This window comes from Megalobrama amblycephala, linkage group LG1 (assembly GCF_018812025.1).
Source record: "Megalobrama amblycephala isolate DHTTF-2021 linkage group LG1, ASM1881202v1, whole genome shotgun sequence".
NCBI lineage: Eukaryota > Metazoa > Chordata > Actinopteri > Cypriniformes > Xenocyprididae > Megalobrama > Megalobrama amblycephala.
The window spans coordinates 54,002,170-54,019,001 of record NC_063044.1 but is presented as its reverse complement, the minus strand read 5'-3'; the positions used below and the strand labels follow the sequence as shown (position 1 = coordinate 54,019,001).

At 37.9% G+C, this 16,832-nt stretch overlaps 2 protein-coding genes across 4 annotated transcripts in view; both read left to right on the top strand.

Annotated features, from left to right (window-relative positions):
• LOC125274624 (polymeric immunoglobulin receptor-like) overlaps positions 1-16,832 on the top strand; it is an 859,185-nt gene that overhangs the window by 253,713 nt on the left and 588,640 nt on the right. The window lies entirely within an intron of this gene.
• The window catches only part of cacna1aa (calcium channel, voltage-dependent, P/Q type, alpha 1A subunit, a), a 115,171-nt gene that overhangs the window by 93,956 nt on the left and 4,383 nt on the right, over positions 1-16,832 (top strand). The window contains 7 exon segments of the mRNA XM_048201594.1: positions 2,997-3,106; positions 3,751-3,883; positions 7,373-7,486; positions 11,388-11,426; positions 15,701-15,899; positions 16,004-16,054; positions 16,057-16,247. Coding sequence (XP_048057551.1) covers positions 2,997-3,106; positions 3,751-3,883; positions 7,373-7,486; positions 11,388-11,426; positions 15,701-15,899; positions 16,004-16,054; positions 16,057-16,247 — 837 coding nt within the window.

Below are 16,832 nucleotides of genomic sequence, written 5' to 3'. Positions count from 1 at the left end.
GCCAGATCTGTGCCTTGCCCAATTCTGTCTCTGAGCTCTTCAGGCAGTTCCTTTGACCTCATGATTCTCATTTGCTTTGACATGCACTGTGAGCTGTAAGGTCTTATATAGACAGGTGTGTGGCTTTCCTAATCAAGTCCAATCAGTATAATCAAACACAGCTGGACTCAAATGAAGGTGTAGAACCATCTCAAGGATGATCAGAAGAAATGGACAGCACCTGAGTTAAATATATGAGTGTCACAGCAAAGGGTCTGAATACTTAGGACCATGTGATATTTCAGTTTTTCTTTTTTAATAAATCTGCAAAAATGTCAACAATTCTGTGTTTTTCTGTCAATATGGGGTGTTGTGTGTACATTAATGAGGAAAAAAATGAACTTAAATGATTTTAGCAAATGGCTGCAATATAACAAAGAGTGAAACATTTAAGGGGGTCTAAATACTTTCCGTACCCACTGTATATGGAACAAAGCGTGTAATTTCTGCACCACTTGTGTCACCAAATGGAACAATGGACAAAGTCCTGCCCCAAACCCAGTTTATATGCCCTCATAGTCTTTAAGTCAAAAACCAAGGGCGACAATCAGACCTCCCCTCAAGAAACCTGTCACTCACATGAGATCACAGCGACAAACAACAATGATCCAATCAATTCCACATTGACAAAATCCACTCCCGCCCCACTTTTTTTTTTTTTTCATTCGAGATGCAGTTCACTCCTATATCACATTAGTGAAGAAAAGCAATTTCTGTTTTATGCCGACTTTTAGCTGGGACAAGGAAAGTATTTCTCCTTAATTAGTAAAAACAACTATAAGGACTGAGGGAAATTCCATCTCACAACTCATCTTCCTTAGAAAACTAGACTTACAATCGTAATCTTAAGGTTTAAATCACATTTGTGACATTTAAATCACATCAATGTGGCATCTGTCCAAGAAGTGAAAAGAAATAGAATAAACCTGGGAAGTCTTGTAATGCTGCCCCTTAAAAGGTTTTTACCATTTGGAAAGTATTGCATTGCATGATTGCTCTCTTCCACATAAACCTCTAGATTAATAATTAATTGCCAAACTTATTGACTGACTTAGATAATTCCTCATTTTATGAAGTCACTTGTAGTGGTTGGTTTAATATTTCAGTATGTCTGATGGGTTGTTTTAATTATGTCCATTCATTCTTCCAGCTGAGTAACAGAATAATGTGTGTCCTTCTGTAATTGAATCCTAGCAGTTTACTGACTAATGATTATTAGCAGTTACTATGATTTTGGTCATGAAAAGAGTGTACAAAATCATTGTTTAGGATATTTTCTAGATGGTTATACATGTGTTTTCATAGATTATGAATATTAGAGTTTAATGCAACATGGGCCTGATCTACATTTTATACTGTTTTGTTCTTGTGTGATCTACAACTATACATCCACATGAAAGTTGACCACAGTTTTATATACATGGAGATGGTCTGTATACAATCTCAGTGGTAACCCATGATGTTTCAAGTGGATGTAGCAGTTTTTGCAGATACCATTGAGCTTGCTAAGCTTTTCCTCATACAGCCAATCTCCTAACTCATCCATTAGATAGTGTGAAGTAAAATGTGCATGTTGTTCACAGATGATTGATTTCTTTTATCAGCTCTCATTCAGCTGTTACTTCCTCTCATGAGATTTTAATATGAAACCTGCCTTTACATTCTACACACATTTTGTGTTTCTCACTGAATTGGTTGATTTTTTTCCCCCCTTCATTTTCCAAATCTCAAGGTGTCATTTTTGGCTGGTGGTACCAATTTTCTGCTTTATGGGTCAAATACACACAAGAAGTGTTGAAAAGTGCCTTTTATGATTATGCAACAGTTTTACCACCTCTGGACATATAAAAAAACAAAAACAAAAAAAATAATCAGTAGTCATATATTATGTTTATTGTTAGTTTACTGTCTATTGAAACAATGCAGGACACATCAAAGAGCAAATAGCCTAGGCTTTAGTTACATCACAGCTATGATTTGCTACTTTCTACTCATTTTGGAGGTGGTATTCAGGGACATTCTCTTTCTAGAAAACATTTGATTGGACAGAATTCTGTTATACAGGAATAGTCATCAGTATTATCAGTTTTAAATATTTATACTACCATTAAAAAGTTTGGGGTCTGTAGGATTTAAAAAAAAAATGTTTTTAAAGTCTCTCATGCTCACCAAGGCTGCATGTCTTTGACGAAAAATGCTGTAAAACAGAATAACTTTTTTTTTTTTTCATATATTAAAAATCTAATTTATTCCTGTGATGACAAAACTGAATATTCAGCATCATTACTCCAGTCTTCAGTGTCACATGATTCTTCAGAAATCATTCTAATATGATGATTTGCGGCTCAACAAACATTATCTTCAATGCTGAAAATAACTGTGCTTCTAAATATTTTTGTGGAGAGTGAGATGTATTTTTTCAGGATTCTTGGATGAATTGAACAGCATTTATTTGAAATAGAAATCTTTTGTAACATTATAAATATCTTTACTGACCAATTTAATGTGTCCTTGCTAAATAAAATAACTGACCCTAAACTTTTGAATGGTAGTCCATGTCTGCTAAAACTGAATTACTGTACACCTACGTATAGGTGTAGCGTATAAATGACCTCATAGCTATCAAACAACCCAATCTTGATTTTATGGGGTCTGCTGAATGACACCAAGATTTATCACCACTGTTTAGCAGCCAGTTGGTTACAGAAACTGTTCATTTACTGGGACAATGAAAGTAAATGAATTCTCAGCATGGTACCATCGGCAGCTTTCAGACAGTACAACTCACAGGATAAATCCATTTACCCATAATGCTCCTGGAATGCCTCCTGACTGACCCCTGCTGGATCCCCTCCCCATTCGCACATGGGATGTTCTGCATCCCATGTTTTTCCCCAACCCCATTTTCCCATCAGCTTGCCTGATACCAGCTGTAGGCCATGTTGTATCTTACACAGAATCGAACGACATTAATGTTTCAGCGTCTGGAGCCGCCGTCTCCAAGCCAGGATGTGGGGCAGGGACTCACTGGCCTTCCTGAAACTCAACCGCACCCAGCAAATCATCTGTGAGTAACACCTTCTCCATTTTCTTCCCAGTCTCTCTCCAAGTATTAAGGTTTATAGTGTCAATTTCAGTGTTAACAAATTACTCACATAAATATTAAAGGTTTTTTTTTTTTTTTTGTCAATGAAAACAAAGCAGAGACAAAAAAACATACATTTATGTGTACATCATGACAATAATTAAATGATTTTAGTTAACATACTGTTGAAGGAAATATGAGGAAAAAATAGCTAAATATGAACCATTTTTGTTGAAGAAAAATCTAGAAAGAATATAAGTGATGACAAATATTAATTTTAGTTAGAGTAAAATTTATTTTATTTAATAAATATGACATGATGAAATATTGAATTCAAAGGATCTTTTCACCAAAAGACAAAAATATGATTAAAACACACACACACAGAAAAAAGAAAAAAAAAAAAAACTGTAAAAATTAATGCTGGTCACTTTTATGCTCTTCTCTTTTTGTAATCCACGACCAATACAACAAATGTTATTGAAGATCATCTTCCCTCTCCTTGACTCTAATGGACATCTAATGAGAAAAATCATCTAAACCACAATGAGTGACAAACCAAAGCCTTGAGCCCTTCAAGGAGTGTAGAAAGCTTGTAAACTGACTAAATGTGGGTGTGTTGTCAGGCCTGTTGATGAAAGGATACCGGAGAGCCAATCATGGGTGACGGCACGGGCCCAAGAGATGTCTCAGAAAGCAGGCTGGAGTCCTGAAGGCCAACACCCAGATGACACAGAAGATAATCGCAGACAATCTCAGGTACACAGAGCCTGCCCCATTTCATTTACAGTTTACTATTTTAGGGTATTCATATAAATGCTTGAATTTTTGAAAAAGAATAGTTTAGGGTAGTGCATCACTGTATTATTAACCTCAAGCATTATCAGATTAATATGATGGTACAACAAGTAAAATGCAAGTAAAATTGTCCCCACACACTTCTGTATGAGATAAAACAATAGTTTTCATAATGTGAGAGCCACTATTTCATTAGTTACGGATTCTCCAGCAGCATGCTAACTCCCTCACAGTTGATAATTATTTGTTAGAGCTCAGGACTTTCATGTACTGTCACCCCATTGGACGTCTCAGTGGATCAATAATGTTTTCTTTGCCTTTATAAGACAGCATATCAGATATTTGCAGTCTTTTGTGGAGGGTATCCATTGGAGCGGTTTGTTTTCATAACCATGAATGGCTGGTCTGTCTATCCCTCATGCATGTACATCTCATTGGAAGACAGCAACAAAGCACCTTCTCTGTTGCTGAGTAAAAACTAAACTTGGCAGACTATCTTCCACACTCTCTTATTCTCTCTTAAATTTCCCCTCAGTCTGTGTGTCCTTCTGTTACCGTTTATATTCTTTTATTACTCTCACATGTCTGCTTTGTACAGTGAAGCTCATGTCATTGAATATATGCATTCATATTGGCTGTCTGGGAAGGATGTTTAAACCCTTCCACAGTGCCATTGTAACTGTCAGGAGGTGAGACACTCCTGCCCAGCTAAACTATTGGAACATGACAGGAACAGCAAGTGTTTTTATCCTAATCTTATCAATGAGGAAGGCAACGTAAGTAATTCATAAGAAGAAAGTAACATAATAAAAGCTGCAAAACAAAGTCCCCAAATTGCTTGGAAAAACACAATATTTTCTCAGCAGATGAAGAGAAACAGTGAGAGTGTATAGTTCAGTGAGAAGATAGATGGATAGATAGATAGATAGATAGATAGATAGATAGATAGATAGATAGATAGATAGATAGATAGATAGATAGATAGATAGATAGATAGATAGATAGATAGATAAAAAGTGCATATCTTAAAGGGTTAGTTCACCCAAAAAGAAAATTGTCATTAATGACTCACCCTCATGTCGTTCCAAACCCGTAAGACCTCAAGACGCGGATTGACAACAGACCCGGAAGAGAAGACAATGCTGAATAAAGTCGTAGTTTTTGTTATTTTTGGACCAAAATGTATTTTCGATGCTTCAAAAACTTCTAACTGACCCTCTGATGTCACATGGACTACTTTGATGGTGTTTTTATTACCTTTCTGGACATGAACAGTGCACCGTACAAACACTTTCAATGGAGGAACAGAAAGCTCTCGGACTAAATCTAAAATATCTTAAACTGTGTTGCGAAGATGAACGGAGGTCTTACGGGTGTGGAACAACATGAGGGTGAGTCATTAATGACATAATTTTCATTTTTGGGTGAACTAACCCTTTAAGTGCTCTTTTCAAAATAATGACAGTGAATGAGGACCGGGGTTGTCAATCCCCAAAATGACAAAAAAAGGATCCACACATGGTCCATAACTTGTGCACTGTAATCTTCTGAAGCCATATGGTAGTTTAGTGACTGAAATTTAAGTCACTATTTACTGGAAGAAAAAAAAAAAAAACTATTTACTGAAAAAAAAATGAGAGAAGTAGCAATAGCCGCGTTTCCACCGCGGGAACTTTCCCCAGGAACTTTGGGGTGGTACTCTATGGTTTTGACTGCAGGAACCAGGGTCTAAATGAAGTTCCGGGTAAAAAATTCCCCCTCAGAAAGTACCGGAACTTTCGGGGATGGGACTTGGATGCTGAACATGCTGATTGGTTGACTCCACACAGCATTTTATTTCAACCATCGTTTTTTAAAGGTGCCCTAGATTCAAAAATTGAATTTACCTCGGCATAGTTAAATAACAAGAGTTCAGTACATGGAAAAGACATACAGTGAGTCTCAAACTCCATTGTTTCCTCCTCCTTGTGTAAATCTCATTTGTTTAAAAGACCTCTGAAGAACAGGCGAATCTCAACATAACACCGACTGTTACGTAACTGTCGGGATCATTAATATGTACGCCCCCAATATTTGCATATACCAGCCCATGTTCCCAATATTATGAAAGGCATTAGACAAGGGCAGGATGGATCTGTGCACAGCTGATCATCAGACTAGGTAAGCAAGCAAGGACAATAGCAAAAAAAGGCAGATGGAGCAATAATAACTGACATGATTCATGATAACATGATATTTTTAGTGATATTTGTAAATTGTGTTTCTAAATGTTTCGTTAGCATGTTGCTAATGTACTGTTAAATGTGGTTAAAGTTACCATCATTTCTTACTGTATTCACGGAGACAAGAGCCGTCGTTATTTTCATTTTTTAATCACTTGCAGTCTGTATAATTCATAAACACAACTTCATTCTTTATAAATCTCTCCAACAGTGTAGCATTAGCCGTTAGCCACGGAGCACTATCAAACTCATTCAGAATCAAAAACATCAAAATAAACTCTGTACTTGCGCGATTAGACATGCTGCATGACGAACACTTTGTAAAGATCCATTTTGAGGGTTATATTAGCTGTTTGAACTTTTTTTTATGTTGTTTAAGGCAAGCACGAGCTCGTGGGGCATGGAGCACCAGACTTAAAGGGCCACACACCCTGAATCGGCTCATTTCTAATTATGCCCCTAAATAGGCAGTTAAAAAACTGAATTAAAAAAAATCTATGGGGTATTTTGAGCTGAAACTTCACAGACACATTCAGGGGACACCTTAGACTTATATTACATCTTTTAAAAAAAGTTCTAGGGCACCTTTAAAGTCTGTTGCAGTGCTTGTCAATCACTAAATAAATGAATCAGTAAATAATGACTTATATTTTCACATAATTTTGAATTATTGTGCACAAATCATATGGATCATTCCTATTATAGTTTTATGGCCTTTTTGTCATCCTTTTTTGAAGCTTGAAAGCTTCAGTCCCCATTTATTGTAGTTGCATGGAAAGGAGCCACCGGTTCCACAGAAGTCATATACTTTGAAGAAACATGAAGGTGAGCAAATTATGACTAACCCTTTAACAAAAGTGCATATGCATACGTGTCAAGAGAAGAGATGTGTGTCTATGTATTTGAAGTTGATTCCTACAAACTGTGAGAGTACCAACATCTCCTGATCTTCTCCAAATGATCCTGTCGTTGAATCCCTGCATGTATTTAACCAGATAACAGCATCAGATCACCGTTATGCAAACCCAACAGCAGTGACGTGTAGAACAGAAGCTGGGGCAGGACTGTCCTGCTACTCTTGCATCTCCCCACAGGGTGAAGGGAGAGATGAAGGTGGAGATGTCCTCCTTCCATCCACTGTGCTTAGGCCTGTCTCTCAGGCCCCTGGCATTCCACTCTTGCCTGCTGTCCCTGGGCAGTCATGCATGGTCTCCCTCTGTTTCTGCAGACAGTAGAGATGAGAGAGATGGGGCGGGACGGGTACTCGGACACTGAGCACTATCTGTCGATGGAAGGCCATGGCAGGGCTGCTTCCATGCCTCGACTCCCAGCAGACAACCAAGTGAGCGCCTCATCCTGTCATTCCTTCGTGTTTTCCCCTTCCTTTTCTTCTACCCCCTTTTCACATCTGTCTTTCCTTTCCTGACCCTCCAAACAACCCACTTTCCATTGCTGCCTTTGCATTAAACAAATGTGCCCATTGACCAGATAAAGCAAAGAGAACCCATTATAGCATCTGCAATGGATTGATGTCCTATACAAGCAAGTGTGAGGGTGAATTAGACAAACAAGTCAATTATGTTAAGTCATAACCACACTAAATGGCTGAAAGATGCATCACATCAAGTATACAGACGTGCAGTCTCTAGAGTGGAAGACTGGAAGTTGGTATAGCAGCATATATTTCATTTTCATTAGAGACATATGTTAAGTTGTCCACATACTTTGGTTCATGTAGTGTATCAGTCTTTATTACTGAGAAAATTCTAAAGAAAAATGTTTATAGAGAATGCTGTGCATTAATAGGAAAACATAATAGGAAAACATGTTGGGCCCAGAACAGATCCACGAGGCACTCCGCAAGAAAAAAAAAAGCCTTATCAATCAGTATTAGAAAAGTTTCATCAGCATACCTGTCATAAATATGCATTTTAAGTATTTGTAATTGTCAGAATATGTGTTTGATGGGATGTATTCAAGGATAAATTTTTTACATTCAAACACTCTCTTAATATAATTGCCTAGATATATAATATCTAGTATATTACAACATGCACCCTCATTACTTATGATGCATATTTGATGCAGGTCAGAATGTGTGTGCGTGTGTGTGTGTGTGTGTGTGTGTGTGTGTCTTCCCATATGTCTCACCACTGGCCTTTGAGTAGCCTCCTTGTCATTCATAGACCCAAATATACACATATCCCTGCTACACGTTATGCAAAAAGCAGTATGTCACACAGATAGAACATCTGAATGCTCTGTATTAATAAAACACAATATCCAGATGACGTACTACATGCGCTGGGATTTTGTAGCAAGTGCACACTTTGCTATCCTGTGTTGCTGTGGGAACATGAGAAGCTGAGGGATTAGAAAAGTAGGGTTGGTTTGTTTTCTTTTTTTCTAAATAAATCATCTTCTCATGCAGTCTCCTCAAGTTTTCTGTGAATATGTCTTCTCTCTTTCTTTTTGCCTTTTTTGTTTAAATTCTTATTTTCCTTTTTGGGTTCAGCTAACTCTGACTTCCTTCCTCAGTAATGATTTTACTCAGTGTTCGTACATTGTCTTTACAGTATTTTACAACTATAGTAAATTAAGTTTTGTATTTAACTGTATTTACAGCCCAGTATTACTTTATGTAAGTGCTAAAGTGCTTCCTTTCTATATCTTTTTTTTTTTTTTTTTTTTTTTTTTTTTTTGTGCGATTTCTATTTTGCCCAAGTTTGAATTGCATTTCATTCAGGGTCATAAAGCTCAGTGGAATTTGATGCTGAAGCAAACAGTGACTTGGGAGTTGGGATGTGGATTTGTCTGAGCATGTGTTTGTGTGTGTGTCTGTCTGTCTGTCTGTGTGTGTGTGTGTGTCTGTGTGTGTGTGTGTGTGTCTGTCTGTCTGTCTGTGTGTGTTAATATATCCCAAGTTTATGTATGTACACTACCGTTCAAAAGTTTGGGGTCAGTAAGTTTTTATTTTGTTTTGTTTTGTTTTAAAGAAATTAATTAAGGTATTCAGCAAGGATGCATTGTACTGATCAAAAGTGACAGTAAAGACATTTATAATGTTACAAAAGATTTATTTCTAACTTTCTATTCATCAAAGAATCCTGAAAAGAAGAAGTGTCTGTCTAGTTTCACCAGCAAATCAGCATATTAGAATGATTTCTGAAGCATCATGTGACTGAAGTAATGGCTGCTGAAAAATCAGCTTTGTCATCACAGGAATAAATTAAATTTTAAAGCGGAACTCAGTAAGATTTGCGAAGCTCCCCCTACAGGTTCCTTCAGTGAATCACACTGTCGTAAACACTCCAAGCGCAGCTCTGGACTACAACGACTACAACGCTCACCAGCGCAGTAGTTTTGCAAATACAGTACAAGAAATCTCGATGGAGGTGGGTAATTTTCGAAATTGTCTTATAAAGTCATAATTGTTTTTGAATTACCGTAAAGCATTTTGTCACTCTCGCATGAACGTGAACATGAGGCGAGATTGTTTCGGGTCGGTGCAGCTCAACTTGCAAGTGCTGTTTTTTGGCGTAGACATGCCAGAGGGGGTTAGTGCTCGCCTCAAACACACCACTACAAGTCAATTAACCATCGTAAGGACAAAAAGTTACTTAGTTCTGCTTTAAAATATATTCCAATAGAAAACAGTTCTTTAAAATTGTAATAATATTTCACAGTATTACTGTTTTTTTCTTTTTCTTTTTCTTTTTTTAATCAAATAAATGCAGCCTTGGAGCATTAGAGACTTCATTAAAAAAAACTGTTAAGAAAAATCGTATCGACCCCAGACTTTTGTACAGTATACACTGTGTGCAGAATTATTAGGCAAGTTGATTTTCTGATCATATTTTTTTTTCCAAGCACATTTTACCAATTCCAATCCACATCAATCTTAATAACTACTATTAATATTGTTTTTAATCATTTATAAGTGATTATTTGTACAATATAATTGTTCATGAAGGCTGGAAATGAAAAATGCCTTATATTCAGGTGTGCAGAATTATTAGGCAGGTTTTCTTTTACAGGCGAAATGAGCCAAAAAAGAGATTTAACTCAGACTGAAAAGTCAAGAATTATTAAATGCCCATGAGAAGGATGCAATACTAATGGAATACTAGAAATTGCAAAGTTAAAGCATGACCAGACAAAAACAGGTGGAAAAGAAAAGACACATGTTAACTGCAAAAGAATTAAGGTGAAGAATGAAGTGTGAAACCATCAGGAACCCTTTAGTCTCCAGCACCACCATTTTCCAGATCTGCAACCTATCTGGAGTCTCCAGAAATGCAAGGTGTCAGGATCTCAGAGACTTAGGTTAGCTAAAGAATCCTAAAAAATGACCCGCACTTAATAAGGATCACAAGCTGAAGTGTTATAAAATACATGAAGACTGGGTTTTTATAGGCCTTATAGACAGACAGATTGAGAGTGACTCCTGAAGGACAGGCACCACATCCTCTTGTACCACTGTTTGAAGAATTCATCTTCCAGAATCTGGCATTAAGGTGTGGGAGTTCATTTTTAGTCCATCTCCTATCCTGAAATGTCCGTCTTGCAGAGATTGGAAGTAGATTAGGAAGTAGTTATTAAGAGTGATGTGGTTTGGAATTGGTAAAATGTGCTTGGAAAAAAATCTGATCAGAAAATCAACTTGCCTAATAATTCTGCACACGGTGTAGTGTGATAGTAATTTACATAAAGTACAAGAGAGTTATGTTGGTGTGGTCTCATGCTATATGTACTGTATATGTGTGCAGTGTTGTAGTAGTATATCTCTCTATAGCCACTCTGTCTTGTGATCACTCTACCGTTCCTCACCGTATCATTCTGTGTGGTGTACTGTGACGTGTCTCTAATACTGCCTCTGGCCCTCAGTATGTGTGCTGCTGTGGTAAGTGTCTTTTTCCGTCTCCACTGCTTCTGTGTCTAACCAGGTTTTCTGTGTCTCTCTTCTCTCTCTTTATTTATATATATATATCTCTCTCCCTCCCCTCTTTCACTCTGTTTTTGGCCTCCCCATCCTAATTTACTCCTGCATGAACCCCATCTCCACCTTTTTCTTCTGTTGAGTGCAATCTCTGTTTCTCTCTCTTTCTCTTTCATGCCTGGGGTCTCCACTGTTAATGTGCTTTGTCTTGTGTAAATGCGGCCCTGTGTGCTTCCTATGCGTGTATTTGTATGGACATATTTGTGGCGTGTCTTGTGTTTGTATGGAAATGGCTGCATAGCAGCCAAGGAGGAAAGGACGGCACCGGGGAGATAATCTCACTGTATGTGCAACCGCTCTGTTTCATTATTACTTTCTCTCCATCATCAGTCTCTGTTTGACCCTGTCTGACTCTGACATCTGTCTTTCTCTCTGTGGTCAATTCTCTGGAATCACATAATTTGTGCCTGAATATTTCAGGAGAAACTACTTTTTTTGACAATATTTATTTATTTTTTTTAAAGAAAAGAAGCAATTAAGGAAGGATCATATGTAATATTTAACATAATACAGTATCTCACAGAAGTGAGTACACCCCTCACATTTTATTAAATATTTTATTATATATTTTCATGTGACAACACTGAAGAAATGACACTTTGCTAAAATGTAAAGTAGTGAGTGTACAGCTTGTATAACAGTGTAAATTTGCTGTCCCCTCAAAATAACTCAACACACAGCCATTAATGTCTAAACCGCTGGCCACAAAAGTGAGTACACCCCTAAGTGAAAATGTCTAAATTGGTCCCAAACTGTCAATATTTTGTGTGGCCACCATTATTTTCCAGCACTGCCTTAACCCTCTTAGGCATGGAGTTCACCAGAGCTTCACACTGGAGTCCTCTTCCACTCCTCCATGACAACATCACGGAGCTGGTGGATGTTAGAGACCTTGTTTGCCGCCACACACGCTTGAAACCATCTGAACCAAATAAGTTTATCTTGGTCTCATCAGACCACAGGACATGGTTCCAGTAATCCATGTCCTTAGTCTGCTTGTCTTCAGCAAACTGTTTGGGGGCTTTCTTGTGCATCATATTTAGAAGAGGCTTCCTTCTGGGACGACAGCAATGCAGACCAATTTGATGCAGTGTGCGGCGTATGGTCTGAGCACTGACAGGCTGACCCCCCACCCCTTCAATCTCTGCAGCAATGCTGGCAGCACTCATACGTCTATTTCCCAAACACAACCTCTGGATATGACGCTGAGCACATGCACTCAACTTCTTTGGTCGACCATGGCGAGGCCTGTTCTGAGTGAACCTGTCCTGTTAAACCGCTGTATGGTCTTGGCCACCGTGCTTCAGCTCAGTTTCAGGGTCTTGGTAATCTTCTTATAGCCTACACCATCTTTATGTAGAGCAACAATTATTTTTTTTCAGATCCTCAGAGAGTTCTTTGCCATGAGGTGCCATGTTGAACTTCCAGTGACCAGTATGAGAGAGTTAGAGCGATAACACCAAATTTAACACACCTGCTCCCCATTCACACCTGAGACCTTGTAACACTAACAAGTCACATGACACCAGGGAGAGAAAATGGCTAATTGGGCCCAATTTGGACATTTTCACTTAGAGGTGTACTCACTTTTGTGGCCAGCGATGTAGACATTGATGGCTGTGTGTTGAGTGTTGAGTTTGAGGGGACAGCAAATTTACACTGTTATACAAGCTGTACACTCACTACTTTACATTGTAGCAAAGTGTCATTTCTTCAGTGTTGTCACATGAAAAGATAATAAAATATTTACAAAAATGTAAAGGGTGTACTCACTTCTGTGAGATACTGTATGTATTTGAAAAACATCTATATATAATTTTGCATACTGGAGCATTATTATTATTATTATTTGTACATATTTTAGACATAATTGTGTGCAGATAAAATCACACAAAACTCCTTGTCTGCCTCCTCCTAATGTATATCTGCTTTGTGCTATGCAACACTCATTATGTGCTGTGTTCATGTGCATGTTACATGGTTTCCTGTGCATATGTATCTGCAGTCTTTGTGCGCAAGTGTGCAATTATCTGTGCTGTGAGCGTGTGACTGTTGCTGAGCAGAGACATGCATTTTGTTGTTTAATGTGTCACAGGGAGAAAAGAGGGACTTTCTAAGGCTTTTATTTGTTATTTTATTATTATTTTAAGGGAAGTTTGGATGTGTTGTTGAGTTACACTTACATCTATACTGGGATATACACTTGTCCACAGCAAATACATAAAATAAATAAAAACAAATCATTTTAAGTAAGGGATAATGTACATCCAGCCGGTTGTTATCTCAGAATAAACCCCAACAGGGTGATCAGGACCCTGCGAAACTTTGACGAAGAAAAAACGTTCCTAGCAAGCGAATAGCGCTGCTGACTTCAGTAACCTGGATGAGCCTGTGTTATCTGTTTTCAGCGGTTGTTATCGGGGAATAACATACCGCTGGATGGCGTGATTGACCAGTCAAAATCAAGTGTTCCATATAAATAATAATTAAAAAAAACCTTCAAACATAATGCTACAGTGATGGAAGTGGGTGAGGAAAAAATAATAAACATATTGTAACTTTCTATAAAATGCAAAACTGTAACCTAACTTTACTCAACACTACTGACTACATTTACATGTACCCAGATAATCCATTTGTAATCAGATTGACGGCTCAATCAGGATTGAAAAAACGTTCATGTAAAACACCTTAATTGATCCGAATGAGCTCGATCCGAATGAAATTTCGATCGGATTGGAAGGGGTGGTTTATTCCTTTTCTAATCCGATCCAAAGCAAAAAAATGACCATGTAAACACTTGAATCCGACTACTTTCTCATTCGTATTCAGTCTCTGGGGCACATTTGCAGTGCCTGTTGATACGCAGTGCGCAAGTTCACATTTACGTCTTTAGATGTAAAGATTTGCGAATGTGCATGCCAACAGGGCAAAAATAACAATGAGCTCTGTTGGTGTCAGGTCCATGGTTGTCTCCGCAAGTGTGATTGATATGACGTCACATGCAGAGCATGTGCGCAAAAGTTTTAATCGGAATGTATATAAAACGCATATAAACGGATATTTGAATCAGATTATAATGTTTAGAGTACATGTAAATCGGATTCAATTCATTCGGATTGACGAAAATTGGTGCTATACTGTTTTCAAAAATTTGACTTGCTGTACTCTTCTAGCCTGTATATTTGCTGCAGAATACACACCAAAATGGGTATATGACTATGTATGTGAGATTTCTACAAATGAATCAGTAATTGAAAACTCTTGATGGTTTGTAATGCTGCATCCACGACTCTAGGTGTCAGTGTTGATAGTGTTTGACAGTGCAGCTGCACCAAAACAGTCAAGTTCATGCTTTTTTGAGATGGAAAGGCTTTAGCCACTGCAAACCACCCCACTCTGCACATCTCTTTTCTGGACCATATATTTGGGGTTGGCCCACACATTCTCTCTGAAGCCTGGACAGCCCCCTCTCTTCGCTCTTTGCGGTGTGCTTGACTGTGAGTGATGGATAGAGGGGTCTGCTGGAAGACATGTGCTTCTCTCAAATGTTGTAGTAGTATGTGTTTATAACCAATCAGTATTTTGACTATAGATTCAGTTCTGGATGCATGCGAGGCACGACCTTTTGCAGTTATCTTTTGGTTTCTCTCTCTCTTTTTTTTTATATTTTTTCTGTCTTTCTCTTCTTCTCGGACTCTGCATGGTGAATGGTGAATTTGTTTATCGGCTGAGTGTGTTCATCAGGTCTTACACAATCAAATCACACCAACTCCCAGACCTGCAGAATTAAACACACAAGTTTTAACTCATCATATATCCCTTTTACACCTGGTATTAACATGGTTGGGCAGATATGATCACAAATGGTCTGCACTATCTATAGATTTAAGCAGGGAACTTGTCTTGTTTTCCAGTAAAAATATCTAAAAATATCCTTAAAACAAGATCAGTTTACTTGAGAAGCAAAAGTATGTAAAATAATATGGCATGTTTTTGGAGATATATCCATTACTCCAGTCTTCAGTGTCACATGATCCTCAGAAATCATTCTAATATCCTGATTTGGTGCTCAAGGAAAAAATTTTTATCGTATTTAATCTTAGAATATTTTGTGGAAAGTGAGATATGTTTTTTCAGGTTCAAAAGAATAACATTTATTTAAAATAAAACTCCTTTGATTTATTGCATCCTTTCTAAATAAAAGTATATTTATTTTTAAAAAATCGTATTGACCCTAAACTTTTGAATGATAAAGCAAGTGATGTAAATATTAAATATTGAAATAGTTTCAAAAGTGGCCACAGGAGACTCGTTTGTCTCAGCTGACTGCTTGTGAAGGGATCATCCGAGACGGATGTTAATATCAGGTGTAAACAAGGCCGTACATTCGCACGACCATCTGCCTGCCGTTACTAAATAGTACAGAAATGAAGCTCCCTTCTCAAATCTTCCATACCCATCTATTTCCAATAAACAGAAACCTCTCTCTTCCTTCGCTCCCTTTTCTTTTCTCTCCCTACCTCTTTCTCTGTCCTGTGCCGACTCTATCAGCAGACCATCACTGATAACAGTCCTATGAAGCGCTCGGCTTCATCTCTGGGACACGGGCGTCCAGGCCGCCCAATGCGGGGTGAGGACTACGCCATGGAGAGGGTTATCCCAGAAGAGGGCCACAGACATGGGCATCGCCACCGAGACCGCAGTCACCGCGCGTCAGAGCGGTCCCTGAGCCGCTACACTGATGCTGACACAGGTCAGAGATGAAAGCAGTTATTTCCATGGTATTGATGGCTTTTTTCTGTGTACAAGAGAATAGGGAGAACTAACCTTTTTTCCCTCTCTGCTGTGGCCTAGCAGGTCTTGGTACTGATCTCAGCACCACCACACAGTCAGGAGACCTGCCATCCAAGAGAGGGACCGAGGCCGTGCCAAAGACCGCAAGCACCACCATCATCACCATCACCACCACAGTTCTGTAGATAAGGAGCACTACGGACATGAGAGAGAACGAGGAGACTACGGCCACAGACAGTCTAGAGAGAGAGACCGCCGCTGGTCCCGCTCACCGAGTGAGGGCAGAGAGTGCCTGACTCACAGACAGGTGGGCGATTCAGTCATAATGAACATGTGCTCATAATGCATTTATAGACACTTATTACAGTTCAACATTTCTGCAGCACTGAGAAAAAGAAAATATATATATTTTATATCTTCTTACATCAATAATTTTGCCTTCACTGTTTTCCGGTAAAATGATCCAAGCATCCTTTTTAAAAAAAAAAAAAGGAAAAAAAAAAGTTACATTTACTTTTTTTAAAAATATTATTGTTTAAAATTGTTTACAATATTAAGACTTTCAGAGAATCATAATTGAATTAGGTTTATTGAACTTACCTCATTAGCAAATAGTTTTTTCTCTGGTTTTAAGAGCAAACAGATTTTAAACATTGTTTAGAAAAGAGACAAAAAACTATTTTGCCAATAGTAAAAAAAAAAAAAAAAAGTAAGCTTTATTTAATTCCTAATTTACGGAAGAGGATTAGGGCCAAGCAATAATAAAAAAAATAAAACCATCTCGAGATTAAAGTTGTTGAATTTTGAGAAAAAAGTCGAGATAAAATGTTGAGAAAAAAGTAATTAAATTACGAGAACCCATTTGTTAAATTACGAATTTGTTCTCATAATT